The sequence below is a fragment of the Palaemon carinicauda genome, chromosome 34 (assembly GCF_036898095.1).
Source record: "Palaemon carinicauda isolate YSFRI2023 chromosome 34, ASM3689809v2, whole genome shotgun sequence".
In the NCBI taxonomy this organism is placed as follows: domain Eukaryota; kingdom Metazoa; phylum Arthropoda; class Malacostraca; order Decapoda; family Palaemonidae; genus Palaemon; species Palaemon carinicauda.
In genome coordinates this window covers 77265170-77281402 of record NC_090758.1, presented here as the reverse complement: position 1 = coordinate 77281402, position 16233 = coordinate 77265170, and the positions used below count along the sequence as shown (strand labels likewise).

Genomic DNA, 16233 nt, shown 5'->3' with positions numbered 1-16233 from the left:
GCAGGATATGCTATAAGCCCAAGGACTCCACCTGTGATAAAAATAGCCCAGTGAGGAAACGAAATGAAGAAATAAATAAACTACAAGAGAATTAATAAACAGTTAAAATACAATATTTTAAGAACAGGAACAACATTAAAATAGATCTTTCATAAATAAACTTTAAAACCTTCAAAAAACAAGAGGGAGAGAAATAAGATAGATAGATAGATAGATTCTATCCAAAGAGGATGGCTCAAGAAAAAGAAAACCAGAAATGGTCACTGTTACATTCATACTTCCACACTTTTAAAGGAAACCTAAAAAAAAAAAAAACAAGAAAAAAAACAATAGGACAACACCAATCTTTCTGTGCCAGTCATGCCTTTATTCTTCATGAAGATTAAAATATATCTTTTAAAATCAATTCATTTTAACAACAACAACAACAACAACAACAACAACAATAATGATAATGATATTTCATTTTAATTGTTCAATACTTCTCTTGTAGTTTGTTTATTTCTTTATTTGCATTCCTCACTGGGCTATTTTTCCCTGTTGGAGCCCTTGGGCTTATAGTATGCTGCTTTTCCAACTATAATAATAATAATAATAATAATAATAATAATAATAATAATAATAATAATAATAATAATAATAATAATAATAATAATAATAATAATAATAGCAATTATTCTAATCGAAATGTGGCAACACCGAACGACCCTCCCTCCCCCACAAAGAAGGAAGAAGACACCATACCCGGGTCCCACCCCATCAGGGGTGCCATGCGTACGATAATTATCATACATGTATGGCTATTTTAGGTCCAGTACGATGTACGATACATACCTTAGGTATGTACATATTCATGTGTGTGTTTAATTAAATAATTATACAAAAATATTTTGAGATAAGTCAATCATGTAACACCTTAATAATTATATTGAAATTGTGTATGATAATTTAGGTTAAAAAAAAACGACAACTTTAAAGCTTATGTACGATAATCTAATCGAAATAATTTGTACCCTTATCCCTCCCCATCTCCCCCCTGTCAGTCGAAGGTAAACAACCGCCCCGAACACAAGTCAAAAGTTATGTCGTCTGGTGACGGAGGAGACCCTGTTTCGCCGAATTTTTTCACGAATTTGACCACGTTTCCTACCGTGACCGAAGATGGCAAGGTGGATACCACGCAGTTTTTGGAGGCTGCTAAAGCTTTCATACAGATATACGGTGAGTATAATGGGGCCTCTGGTGATAGTATAGTTGAAAGTTCCAGAAATTGTATTTTTTCGTAGGTGGTTCGGTAGTCATGCATACCGATGTCCTGGTAAAATTCCTGAAGGTGCTGTAGGTGTTCCGACGTTTGTTTTACGGTATTTTCTATTACATTTAGGTTGTTTTATTTGTTATATGTATGAAATTGAGGTTATCTAGGCTAGATTTGTTTATCAGCGAGGTTACATAGGTATTAATCAAGCTCATTTTGATAAGACGAGTGGAAATTCCTTGTGTGTGTATATATATATATATATATATATATATATATATATATATATATATATATATATATATATATACCTCTTATTACTTTATAACTATATATATATATATATATATATATATATATATATATATATATATATATATATATATATATACACACACCTTATTGCTTTATAACTATAGGTATTTTGGTATATTTTTAGAAAAATTTGTATTTTTTTTAAAGAAAACAGACGTTTTTCTATAGGAAAGAACTTAAAATAGGAAAGCTTTTCTCGTCTGTAAGTATAATAAAACCGGTATTTTTATCAGGGCACTGTAGGTCAGGTCAGGTGCTATTACCTTAGGAGGTTAATAAGCCATAATTTTCCTTTTTACACCCAATATATCAGCGCTGTCATATAAACCGGGATCACCGATGTCAGGCTTATTTAATAGACGGAATATTAAGTAGGTTTTCAGGTAAAATTTGCATAGAGGAGTCGCTGGGAAAAATGAAATGGTTTGAATTCATATTTTCATATTATTGAAATGTAAAACCATTTATATTTACTCTACAGTGAGTTAGCCGCTAGGTATTTAATTCACTGTAATGACTATAGCCAGGCATGTTATTTTTCTAGTAAGAATTTTAATATGTGTATTATGCCAGGACATCTTCACCCATGCACCGTTACTAGTAATCATGGAAAGCACTTGTTACATTACTTACTTTACTTTAAGGGCTACTCTCCTGATCCAATCGCATAGGGGAACCCTACTTATTACAGGATTTACACGTTCAATTTATCGTATACATTCTTACGCATTTTGTGTATCACAATGCGTAGCTGGTGTTTTTATTTTCTAATCCATGTTATCCTATTATGGTTATTCTCCACCTCCAAAGTCACCCAAGCTTGCTGGAACTAACATGATGCCATGATGTTACCAGTCGTCTTGGTTTTCCACAAATGGTGCACGAGTAAAGTTATACTTAGTAACGTGACATCACGCATATGGTGACTTGAATGCTCGGCTTTACTTAACTAATGTTTATCTCTTTTTGATACATCCCTGTGTTCATGTAAGGAAACTTTTGAATATTTATTCTATAGTTACCGAGTAAATAGGGAATACCAGTTCATTCGCGACCCATTGGCCAAACAAGTGTCCACTATCCTAAGGCAACTTTTAGAAATGTGTGCATCTCAAAATACTAAATTAACGGTACAATTAATCTCTATATAAATAGTTAAATAAAGATTTGCTAATCCATTTCATTATTATCCCCATGCCAACAAAGTTGGAAGGAGGTTATGTTTTACCCCCTGTTTGTGAACAGCTTCCTGGCCAGAATTTTAATCGTAGAGTAATGAAGCCTGCGTGGATTAATTGTCACGTAAAAAGCTGGAAATTATTTAAATTTGGAAGGTCAAGGTCACAGTAAAGCAAAATGTCCAGTTCATGTAATCAACCAGAAGTTTGGACATCGTTGTCACAGACTTACAAACTTGGTTCATGTTGGGGTGTATGAAAATCCACACCAATTAATACCTGTTAAGGTCAAGGTCGAGAAATGAACTGCCGTGGTGGAGGTCTGCACTCAACTGAGTGCCCTTCTAGTTTTATTTTTATTATTGTATACTTAGAAGTGTAACCTATGTAGCTCTTTTTGTGTTGTGTATTTTTAAAACCGAGTTGCTTCACAAACGGCAAACGCACCTTTTCTTGTGTTAACAAAACTTACGTGAGTATTGAGACATGCATGTCATACTGTAACCTAGGTAAAAATATAGTAGCTGTCTATTATTATTAGTGTAAGAGTCTCTCTCTCTCTCTCTCTCTCTCTCTCTCTCTCTCTCTCTCTCTCTCTCTCTCTCTCTCAAGTTGGAAAAGTAAATTTTAACCGGCGATCGATTGATCACAAATGGAACTTTTAGATATTTTAAACGCCACACTTGATTTCAGTATCATTTAAGGATTTTCTTGTTCGATCTGTATTTTTAACTTCTCTTTGGCCAGTCAGCCCATAATTATCCTTTTGGTAAAATATACACAGTATCGTTTTGTAAATGTGTTAATTTGCATACCTGCAGCTGGCCGGTCGTTGATGTAAAATGTGACGTCATCAAATGTGTTGACACGTTTTTGAAAATGGCTTGTGTGAGATTCCTCACATTTTGGTATCAATTTCTATAACTTTAACTATACTATTAAGAGTGTCACGATATACTTTACGTCTGATTCATTGATTAGTGAACTAGTTTTCACTTGTTGCTTTTTATGGATCTCAAATTATAAAGGTTATTTATTTGTTGACTTTTGTTTGTTTTCCATTCTCGCATTTTTTCTACATTTATTATTATTATTATTATAAGCTAAGCTATAACCCTAATTGGAAAAGCAAGATGCTATAAGCCCAAGGGCTCCAACAGGGAAAAATGAAAATAAAATATTCTAAGAAGAGTAACAACATTAGAATAAATATCTCCTATATAAACTATGAAAACTTTGACAAAACAAGAGGAAGAGAAATAAGATAGAATAGTGTGCTCGAGTGTACCCTCAAGCAAGAGAACTCTAACCCAAGTCAGTGGAAGACCAAAGTACAGAGGCTATGGCACTACCCAAGACTAGAGAATAATGGTTTTGATTTTGGAGTGTCCTTCTCCTACAAGAGTTACTTACCATAGCTAAAGAGTCTCTTCTACCCTTACCAAGAGAAAAATGGCCACTGAACAATTAAGGAACAGTAACCCAAAGTGAAGAAGAATTGTTTGGTAATCTGTGTTGTCAGGTGTATGAGGACAGAATAGGCCAGACTATTCAGTGTGTATATATAGGCAAAGGGAAAATGAACTGTAACCAGAGTGAAGGATCCAATGTAGTACTGTCTGGCTAGTCAAAAGACCCCCATAACTCTCTAGCGGTAGTATGTCAACGGGTGGCTGGTGCCCCGGCCAATCTACTACCAAGGTCTACCAAGGAATGTAATTCACAACAGATAAATTCTATAATTTGCATTAAGTTGAACTAACCAGATGATCATACAGTTCAAGAAATTGTAAAGCTCATGATTTTGAATTGAAGAAACTAACTGAAAATACGGACCATTGGATACTAAGGATGTCATAAACCGTGGCTATGAAAATATACAGTCTGTTGGTATTATAACCATTCAAATTCGAAAATTGATAAATGAAAAATCTTATGGCATACTAGCATCATCCAAAACATGGTTGAATAACTTTAACAAGGCTAAGATTGCTGAAATGACCCCCCGCACACACACACACACACTTGCTTTCTTGCATACTGTCTGGTTAAATAACTTTAAAAAGGCTAAGAATGCTGAAATGACCCCCTCCCCTCCACACAAACGTGCTTTCTTTCATACTATCTGGTTAAATAACTTTCAAAGGGCCAAGAATGCTGAAATGCTTTTTCCCCCCATACGCATGCTTTCTTTCATATTGTCTTGTTTTCTAAGTGCTTCGATAATGGGGATTTTACGATAAACGAGCAATATGCAGTGTGAAATGCTGAATGTCTTGGAATGTATACGATAAAATTAATCATGAAAGGTCCTGTAGAGAGCATTGTTACCCTGCAGTATAGGACCAGAAAAGCAGCTCTTAAAGTAAGTAAAAGAAGTTAATGACATTTTAAGCATGTAATATATTTACACATTCCTGGTTTGGTCATGCTCTTCGCACTCCCCTAAAGAGATTAGTTCACCAAATGTTCAATTGGACTCCACAAGGCACTAGAAGAGTTGGGAGACCCAGGCCTACGTGGCTGAGGATTATGAAGCGTGAAGTAGGAGATAATGAATGGAGAAGTATTGATTTAAAAGTTCAAGATAGAGACGACTGGCGAAATCTAACCGAGGCCCTTTGCGTCAATAGGCGAAGGAGGAGATGATGATATTCATTATGTTATATACATGCGTACTTCATACGGTAACGTTAACTCGTTTCCATATGGATGTTTTTGCCAGATAGTGAAACCTGATAAGGGTATGAGCTGATAGGGCAAGATATGATAAGAGAATTGGATGGACTGGTCGGTAAAATACAAAGAAGGCTTATGTATGTCACTCATAGAAGGTATTTAGCAAAATGATCTTTTGACTCCATGGAGGGAAATGGGGACAAAATCTCTCGGTTGTCGGCACTCGAGACAGTCTTTCGCTGCTCTAGTTAATCTTAGTAATACTTGAACAATCTTTCTTATTTTTTCAGTCTTTCCTTTGTAAATCTATCTAAGACTTCCTCGGAGTCTTTTTTTTTTCCATTTGGTCCCAGTTATAACTATTTTGTACCTTCTACTCTCCCTTACGTCTTATCGTTATCTAGTTCGATACACTGAGTAGGTTACAAACTCCATGTTGAAATTTGCCATTGTCTCACTACTGGCTTTTATTTATAACTATCCAGATTGAAATTGCTTTGTTGTAACTTTAGGAAGTTCAGGATGGCATGGACGTTGCTAAGGTCATGCCGAACAGCTTCTCTTATGTTACTGTTATTTTTTACATTTAGGATACAATAGGATACAATCTTGGTGATACCGTTCAACTTTTGGTTCCTTCTCGCTTTCTTATCGTGATTCTACAGTCCTGGCTAGCTAAGGGCATTGGGTCATCCCTGTCATATGTCTGCATTATAGAGCTTTTCCTGAGATTCGTTAGTGGAATATGTTTCTTGATAGAGCACAAACTGTTCAATGGAATCCACAAATTAATTTTCTGCACCAACAGCAGATTATGCTTCATAAGAGTAAATCTTATTAGGTAGATGGTTTTTGAAGTTATTATATTAAACTAATGTTTATAATCATTCTCACTGAGCAAATATTGAACGAAAAAAAACTAAAAAGACCACTATGAAATTGAAGCTCCTGCAGAATAGAATCCACAGTTTTGAGAAGAGTAAACAATTGAATTAATACAGTATATTAAAAAGATAGGGTTTCGAGAACGCAGACTTCCACCAACAAAAACCAGCCTCTCTCAGAGAACTTTTTATGCGTAATTGCATAACGAGATGTGTTCAAAGCGACCGAACCAATAACGCATCTTTCTTCATCTTCAGTCGTCTGGTTTAAGTACTTGAATGATAAAATGCCTGATTAATACACGACTCATCAACTTGTAATGTTCATACTAATACAGTGTTTGGAAACGCTGTTATGTCAATGAAACTTATGTAGTATTTCTATTCATTGTGTATCTGAGCATATATTATTATTATTATTATTATTACTATCCAAGCCATAACCCTAGTTGGAAAAGCAAGACGCTATAAGCCCAGGGGCTCCAACAGGGGAAAGTAGCCCAGTGAGGAAAGGAAATAAATAAATGAAGAGAACAAATTAACAATAAATCATTCTAAAATAAGTAACAACGTCAAAACAGACATGTCATATATAAACTATTAACAACGTCAAAACAAATATGTCATATATAAACTATAAAAAGACTCATGTCTGCCTAGTCAACAAAAAAGCATTTGCTCCAACTTTGAACTTTTGAAGTTCTACTGATTCAACCAGCATAATTATTGGATAAGTATCGAAGTTACTGTATGAATTTTGGATAAGTATTGAAATTTATGTGAGAATTTTATTTTAGGAATTAAGTGTATTAAAATTTACCCCTTCGGGCTACAATAACCGAAAACAAAATATCTTTCACATAGCCCTTGTAACAACATTTTCTTGAATTAACCCTTTTACCCCCAGGCTATTTGGAAATTTCCAACCCTTAACTCCCAGGGGGTTATTTTTTTCCCAGCACATTTTGCAGTATATTTTTTTTAAATTGCTCTAACATCCTTAATTTTTGTCATAGAGAGTACAGGTTGGTCTCATTCTCTTGGAAAATGCCTGAATTTTCTGAAAAAAATATTATAAAAATATGAAAAAAAAAAATTTATGGCATTTTTTTGCAAGGATGTACTGGTACGTCCATGGGGGTAAAGGAATGGGTTTTGTGAAACGTACCAGTACGTCCTTTGGGGGTAAAAGGGTTAATATAGTATCCCATCTAGACAAACCGCAGAAAGGACTTTTTGCCGCTAATAATATTTCTAATTTTGCAGTAGACAGTCCAAGATATTCTGTCAATGTAAATTTATTGATGAGATTTATTTTAAAGAAAATACAATATAGAATTGATTATCTCATGATGCTGTATACCTTTCCATCCCTAATAAGATGTCCCTCTTATTTTCTAAAGCTAAATCTGTATTGTTATTATAACTTGCTAGGCTACAACCCTATTTGGAAAAGCAGGATGCTATAAGCCCAGGGGCTCCAAGAGGGAAAATACCCCAGCGAGGAAAGGAAACTTAAGGAAAAATAAAATATTTCAAGAAGAGTAACTTTAAATTAAATATCTCCTGTATAAACTATAAAGACTTTAACAAAACAAGAAGAGAAAAAAGATAGAATAGTGTGCCCGAGTGTACCCTCAAGCAAGAGAACTTTAACCCAAGAGAGTGGAGGACCATGGTACAGAGGTTATGGCACTACCCAAGACTAGGAAGCGATTCAATTTTGAGAGTCGGAGGTCAAAGGTCAAGTAAAAGGTCATCCGAATTGGCCCTAACCTTAACCCCAAGTTCACACATGGTTGTTGCACAGACTTTAGAAATGCCTGCAGTCTAAGATTCTGGGAAAGGCAAGCTGGTCTCGAGAAATAAATCTGTCTCCGTTGGCAGAGGTCTGCACTCTCTGAGGGCTTTTCTAGTTTATATATATTGTTGATGTCTCTCAAATACTCTTATCATTGTATTTGCAAAAGTCCTTCCTTCAGAATTTTATCACCAATTAACCCTTTAACCCCCAGGCTATTTGGAAATTTCCAACCCTTAACCCCCAGGGGGTTATTTTTTTCCCAGCACATTTTGCAGTATATTTTTTTTAAATTGCTCTAACAGCCTTAATTTTTGTCATAGAGAGGTCAGGTTGGTCTCATTCTCTTGGAAAATGCCTGAATTTTTCCAAAAAATTATCAAAAATATGAAAAGAAGGACGTACCGGTACGTCCATGGGGGTAAAGGGATAGCTTTTGTGAAACGTACCAGTACGTCCTTTGGGGGTAAAAGGGTTGATGGTGTTGGTATGTCACCTTCTGTTATAGTATGTAATTGAAGAGAGATATAACCGAGTGGTTTCCCTTTCCTTTAAGATTTCAGTTGGATGTTTGTGATTGGATAATAACTCCAAGGTATAGTTAATGTCAAAGAAGAGTTACACTATTTTTTTATTTCTAGAAATCATATGGCTGGAATTCTCATCCAAGTTTTCTTTCAGATCTTCTTGGGGCGGCATTTTACGTCGTGAAGAAGGACATGTCGGGCAATATTGAGGTGAGTGCTTTATTATTATTATTATTATTACTAGCTAAGTTACAACCCTAGTTGGAAAAGCAATATGCTGAAGCCCAATGGCTCCAACAGTTAAAGAATATACCAGTGAGGAAATGAAATTTGGAAACAAACTACTAGAGAAGTGATGGACTATTAGAATAAAATATTTTCAGAGCAGCAACAACTTTGAAATAAATCTTTCATATATAAACTAAAACTTGAAGAGGAAGAGAAATAAGTTAGAATAAGGTGCTTGAGGGTACCCTCAAGCAAGAGAACTCTAACCCAAGACATTGGAAGACCATGGTACAGAGGCTATGGCACCACCCAAGACTAGAGAACTACGGTTTGATTTTGGAGTGTCCTTTATGTATATGAAGTGTGAAGGGGGTTTGGAGAAGAAAAAAAAAGCTTGTTATTGTGACGAGAGTCTGTTATTAGCCCATCCACACAGCTGCGTTACTCTAAAACCCTTCTCCTTGTTTACTTCCCACCCAGCTGCCCAGCTTATTTGACTATCTTCCTCACATTGTCATGTCTTGTTTAAGAATAAGTCCTCTGAAAATCACTAGTAATATGCCTTGAGGAACTACAAATTTCCACTAATCGTTCTCTGTTGTAAAGGTCCCCCTCAAAGTCTGTCCTCCTTTGGTTAAGTCTTTGTTGAATTGTGAGCATAACTTTTTCCTTAATCCAGACAGATAAATGGAAATATGGTTTCTGTGCCAGATAGAATTAAGAGGCACAGTAATGATTTTCACAACGGATTTTACATTTACCGGTATTTTAGTTTGTCATACATATTGACAAGTAAAATAGAATAGTTTGGCATTACTGTAACAATGTGGTTTTTATTTTTTGCACTATTTAGATTTAAAAAGTGAAGCTATTCATCTTGATAATTCTGAGCCACCTTACGTCACATACTTGTATTGTTACTGTCATATTAGCTTGGGCGAATTCAAATTCAAGTTATTGATATTGCAAATTATAAGAGAAATAACTATTGATACTGTACAGTAGTACATAAATTGTAAATGCAAAAATTGCTTTTCTTATATATACAGATGTACAGTACTGTTTTTACTTCAAGTAATTGTACTTTTCCCCTTTTAGTGACAACTGTTTGACATAATCTCCGGGAATTCTTACTCGTAAATCTTGTTTCAGAAATTATACAAAACCTATAACAAGTCTCCGGAGAAATACAAGTTCTTGAATGACCTCATAAGCGAAGAGAGGGACGACCCTAACTTGTTTGCCGTGGAATCGCTCCTGTGGCTGAAGAGGTGAGTCGCGAGCCGTTTCTATTTTGTCATCTTATGTTTCTCGCAAACGTTTTCCCGAGTATTTTGTTGCCTCATGTTTCATGTAAAGATTTTGTTGCCTCATGTTTCATGCAGTGACAGAATTTGGAAGGGTGTGTGAGAGAAGGAAGTTGAGAGTTAATGTGGGTAAGAGTAAGGTTATGAGATGTACGAGAAGGGAAGGTTGTGCAAGGTTGAATGGAGAGTTACTTGAGGAGGTGGATCAGTTTAAGTACTTGGGGTCTGTTGTTGCAGCAAATGGTGGAGTGGAAGCAGATGTACGTCAGAGAGTGAATGAAGGTTGCAAAGTGTTGGGGGCAGTTAAGGGAGTAGTAAAAGATAGAGGGTTGGGCATGAATGTAAAGAGAGTTCTATATGAGAAAGTGATTGTACCAACTGTGATGTATGGATCGGAGTTGTGGGGAATGAAAGTGATGGAGAGACAGAAATTGAATGTGTTTGAGATGAAGTGTCTAAGGAGTATGGCTGGTGTATCTCGAGTAGATAGGGTTAGGAACGAAGTGGTGAGAGTGAGAACGGGTGTAAGAAATGAGTTAGCAGCTAGAGTGGATATGAATGTGTTGAGGTGGTTTGGCCATGTTGAGAGAATGGAAAATGGCTGTCTGCTAAAGAAGGTGATGAATGCAAGAGTTGATGGGAGAAGTACAAGAGGAAGGCCAAGGTTTGGGTGGATGGATGGAGTGAAGGAAGCTCTGGGTGATAGGAGGATAGATGTGAGAGAGGCAAGAGAGCGTGCTAGAAATAGGAATGAATGGCGAGCGATTGTGACGCAGTTCCGGTAGGCCGCGCTGCTTCCTCCGGTGCATTGGATGAGTGCGGAGGTAGCAGCAGTAGGGGATTCAGCATTATGAAGCTTCATCTGTGGTGGATAATGTGGGAGGGTGGGCTGTGGCACCCTAGCAGTACCAGCTGAACTCGGTTGAGTCCCTTGTTAGGCTGGGAGGAACGTAGAGAGTAGAGGTCCCCCTTTTTATTTTGTTTCATTTGTTGATGTGGGCTACCCCCCAAAATTGGGGGAAGTGCCTTGGTATATGTATGTATTTATGTATGTTTCATGCAAACATTCTCTTGAAGATTTTGTTGCCTCGTGTTTCTCTGAACCATTTTCCATTACTATTTGTTTGCTTTTCTGTTAAATGGGAATTATTTCACATTAAAGTACTAATTCTAAAGCTCTTTGTCAGTGTTCTAAGAGATGTATAGATAAGGCATGATAAGATATCACTGATAAAAAACTGCTCTCATGAACTCTTTCATGAATCTCAATATTTTTCGTTTCTTTTGTCTTTATTCAATTTCATTTTGATTCTGTAATCCTTCTTGTGAAATACTTCTAATTACCATATTATTATTATTATTATTATTATTATTATTAGCTTACCTACAACCCTGGTTGGAAAAGCAGGATGCTATAAGTCCAATGGCTCCAACAGGGAAAAGTAGCTTAGTGAGGAAAGGAAATAAGTACACATTGTGTGCATAAGTGTACCCTCATACATTTTCCTGTTATATTCTGTAGTATAAATTTTCATACCATTTTTTTTAAAACTTTTGTTTCAACCCTTCAAAGTTCCTGGGATTTGTCTTGACGCTCGTTAGAGAAAAACACACTCCTGGTTTAACATTTCTGGACTTCGAGATAATTTTCTCTAATCCTGTCACTTTAGTTTTATTGATAACGCCAGCGAACATCGGATTATCGATGCGTAAATCTGTATAAATCTATTTTTATGGTCACAGTTGATAGATCTTTTCTTTTTTCTCCTTGGTTCTTTTAAGATAAGCCTTATTATTATTATTATTATTACTACTTGCTAAGCTACAACCCTAGTTGAAATAGCAGAATGCTATAAGCCCGAGGGCTCCAACAGGGAAAATAGCCCGGTGAGGAAAGAAAATAAGGAAATTACAGTTGATTAACAATTAAAATAAAATATTTTAACCCTTTTACCACCAGGCTATTTGGAACTTTCCAACCTTTTACCCCCAGGGGTTATTTTTTTTCAAGCACATTTTGCAATATAATTTATTTAAATTGCTCTAACAGCTTTGATTTTCGTCATAGAGAGGTCAGGTTGGTCTCATTCTCTTGGAAAATGCCTGAAGTTTCTAAAAAAATTATCAAAAATTTGCAAAAGGACGTACCGGTACGTCCATGGGGGTAAAGGGATGGGTTTTGTGAAACGTACCAGTACGTCCTTTGAGGGTAAAAGGGTTAACATCTCGTATAGTGTAACGCCTTTCTTTTTTTTATCCAGAGCTCTGGAGTTCACGATTTTCTTCATCAACGGAATCTGCGATGCCTTTGAGAAGGGGACCGACTTCGACCGCCTAGATGACATCGCTACAGAGGCGTATAACACTACGCTGAAGAAGTACCATATGTGGCTCGTACAAAATGTATTTAAGGTAAGGAGCTTCTCCTTTTATGTTACTTCAACACCAGGGAAAATTTAATGTGTTTCTTTTATAAATTACTTTTTAATTTTAATGAGTTGGGCCTATGTCTGTGTTCCTCTGTCTACGCAGTACATTTCAGAACGATAAACCTTAATATTCCATGTTTACTATTAACCCTTTTACCCTCAGGCTCTTTGGAAATTTCCAACCCTTAACCCCCAAGGGGTTATTTTTTTCCCAGCACATTTTGCAGTATATTTTTTTTAAATTGCTCCAACAGCCTTAATTTTTGTCATAGAGAGGTCAGGTTGGTCTCATTCTCTTGGAAATTGCCTGAATTTTTTCAAAAAATTACCAAAAATATGAAAAAAGAATTTTCATAGCATTTTTTTGCAAGGACGTACCGGTACGTCCTTTTGGGGGTAAAAGGGTTAAACATCCGTGGCAGAGAACTAGACCACTCAAAATTACTGTATGATAAGTGGGGATACCTTAACGTGGTGAAAGGGTTTTGAGTATCGCCATAATCAGCAAAGCTGTACTAGTTAGGGTCACCCATGCCAAATTGGTTTGCTGTGAGCGATCAGATGAAAATCTCCCACCATCACCAACCTGCACTGGCCAGCATGATAAAAACTGGCTAAACCCCAGATATGTATAAAGACATGCTCGAGGCCTTTGTCCTGCAGTGGACTCGAAACAGCTGCTTTTATTGTTGGTGATGATGGTTGGTGCATGTCTCCCCTATTAAAGGACTGATTAGAGCTGGGCGTTGATCGCAACGTATGTCCCATGTGAGGGTTATGTACAAATTGTCTGATGATCAATGAATTTTTAATACTGAAAGAGTATAAGAGCTATAGATTCACACGGAGAAATCTGATGTGTAGAAATTCAATAACAAATTCTAATTCTATCAACTATGGCACGTCCCCCAATTTTGGGAAGTACATACATACATATACCAAGGCACTTCCCCCAATTTTGGGGGAGTAGCCGACATCAACAAATGAAACAAAACAAAAAAGGGGACCTCTACTCTCTACGTTCCTCCCAGCCTAACAAGGGACTCAACTGAGTTCAGCTGGTACTGCTAGGGTGCCACAGCCCACCTTCCCACATTATCCACCACAGATGAAGCTTCATAATGCTGAATCCCCTACTGCTGCTACCTCCGAGGTCATCTTAGGCATCGGAGGCAGCAGCAGGGCCTACCGGAACTGCGTCACAATCGCTCGCCATTCATTCCTATTTCTAGCACGCTCTCTTACCTCGCTCACATCTATCCTCCTATCACCCAGAGCTTCCTTCACTCCATCCATCCACCCAAACCTTGGCATTCCTCTTCCTACTGTATCTACATCCTGTGAGACATCGATTTTGGGAAGTAGCTGACATAAAAAGATACAAAAGGAGACCGGTAACTAGAGCAGAAGTCTGTGTGATATCTACTTCATCATTAAGGAGATTGGATCTTGTAAGGAACAGCTGTTCTATCTGGCAAAAAGATATCCAGACAATGGCTACTGATATATCATCAGATAGATCTATGCTTTTCCCCTTATCCCAAGCTCACGGTGAAAAGTAAAGGTTGATTATGATGTAAGCCATCTTTTTCTTATTCATTTTCCCCTTTGTAATACCTTCAGCATTTAAGGTACCATTGTTGGACCACCAGAAGTGATATCCCGTTAGGGGGTCATTTAACAGCCCAAGTTATTATTTATTATTATTATTACTTGCTAAGCTACAACCCTAGTTGGAAAAGCAAGATGCTATAAGCCCAGGGACTCCAACAGGGAAGGAAACAAGGAAAAATAAAGTATTGGAAGAAGAGTAATAACATTAAAATAAATATCAAATATATACACTATATAAGCTTCAACAAAACAAGAGGAAGAGAAAGGAAGGTTCAATATAGTTTTTAAGATTTTATCATCACTTCTTCCTTTCCCAGACCCAGTGTTCAGAGGGACAAGTTACTAAAGATGGATTTTGTAGAATTCCTTAAATCTTCTGGTAGTCAGTCAATTGCTCCACCCTCTTAGCCCCAAAGTTGCATTGCTTTAGGCCTATATTTTGTTCCTCTTTGGTCTCTTCCTACTTAGCTATCTAACTCTTTAAACTTTACTGAAATTTTCTATTCTGATTCAGGTATAATCTTTTGAGAAGTAGAAAATGTGACTTGACTCATTAGTTTTGTTATCTAAAACTCTCACCCAGTCTGCATTGATAAATTGTTTAGAAAATAGAAGAGATATGGAAGCAAGTATTGTACTTTTGTGGTAATAGATAATTTAATAAAATATCAACAGACTTATGAATTGAATTACTCTTATTTGAAAGTTGTAAACAGATTTTGTTGTGCAATTCCTGAAATTTGTATCTTACAGAATAACAAACCCTTGAAAGGTGCTCTGACCTATTGAGTGACATATCGACTCTCCGTCTCTCCGCAGGTTGTTGTGAAGTCTGTCCCTAACAGAAGTGGTCTGGTTAAGGCCTTGTATTTTGGAAAGACCGGGCCAGAGGATAAGCTGTTCGGAGACTCGCGGACTTACACCCGAAGGCTCGAAGAGAACATCGCCGTCATCGTCCGCATGTACGACGCGTGGGGCCTCGACAGCGACAAGAAGGTCTAATGCCGGCCTGTCGGTTGATTTTTTACGTGCAATGAATTGCCAGAGATTTGTATATATATATATATTTGAGATGTTTTATTGAAAGTCATAGGCCTGATATTTTTTATACGAGCCAATGTTCGTGCACAAACGGAGGACACGGGTTTGTGTTCGTCCTCTCTCTTGATTTCTGTGTTTCTTGGTTGTGTTTAGCCTTATTTCGGTTTAACGGAAGACTTAAAAAAATGTGCCTTTGTCTCTTTTTCAGCTATAGATTTTCTGTAAGTCGAAGTCAGACCAGTCGTCATTTGAAATTCGCGAATTAATCCCGGAAATAACTCTGCATGTTTTAACCAGTTTGCCTTTTTCTAGAGCTTTCATTTACCCGAGCTTCAAACGGAATTAACAACTGGACGTGCTTTTCCGATGAAGGGGATGTTCTCTTACAAAGACTCTGCCCTTCCTTATCAAAACGATAGTAAAAACACGATGCTTTTCCTCCCACTGGTATCTGTGTGTATATGCTTTTTTTTTATTTGTATTTTCACGTGGATAGGTTGATTGTTTTTTTTCTTTTAGTTCCTTTGATTTGAATTATTCTTTTATTTGCTTATGAGCAAATAAATGGATTTTTGTTACTTTTTCATGTATATTGTAAGTCTAATCTGGATTTTAATTCTATATCCTTGTGGTTCGGTTTGGAGTAGGATAGTTAGGCTTTGGGATCTGTAGATTAGTTTATATGTCCTGTTGTCTTAATTGGTTCTCTGGGACGTTTCACCTTGCCTTTATCCTTTGTTTATGCAGCACGGAAGATATGAATCCAATAGAAATTTTTGTTACCCATTTGAAACCCGTAGTATTTGATTTCCCAACTTTGAATCCTGTTTTGAAGGTGTCAAGCGATTTGTGCGCAACTTTAGGAGAAGATAAAATGCTAGATGCTGCTTTTGTTTTATCTGAGGAATCCACAAGGAATTGCAAGCGAAATTATGGATCATTGATTCTTGCTTTTCGATTACTGCAAAATAG

General features: G+C 36.7%; 1 protein-coding gene across 1 annotated transcript; it reads left to right on the top strand.

Annotated features, from left to right (window-relative positions):
- Window positions 1-1046: 1046 nt before the first annotated feature.
- LOC137626491 (glycolipid transfer protein) lies at window positions 1047-16111 on the top strand. Its single transcript, XM_068357515.1, has 5 exons — window positions 1047-1221; window positions 8797-8852; window positions 10023-10141; window positions 12439-12589; window positions 15040-16111. The coding sequence occupies exons 1-5, from the start codon at window positions 1083-1085 to the stop codon at window positions 15220-15222; spliced, it is 648 nt and encodes a 215-aa protein (XP_068213616.1). The 5' UTR covers window positions 1047-1082; the 3' UTR covers window positions 15223-16111.
- Window positions 16112-16233: the final 122 nt, after the last annotated feature.

Coding starts and splice junctions, on each gene's coding strand:
- LOC137626491 (XM_068357515.1), top strand. CDS start 1,083: ATGTCGTCTGGTGACGGAGGAGACCCTGTTTCGCCGAATTTTTTCACG. Junction 8,853..10,022: donor ACATGTCGGGCAATATTGAG/GTGAGTGCTTTA, acceptor ATCTTGTTTCAG/AAATTATACAAAACCTATAA. Junction 12,590..15,039: donor TCGTACAAAATGTATTTAAG/GTAAGGAGCTTC, acceptor GTCTCTCCGCAG/GTTGTTGTGAAGTCTGTCCC.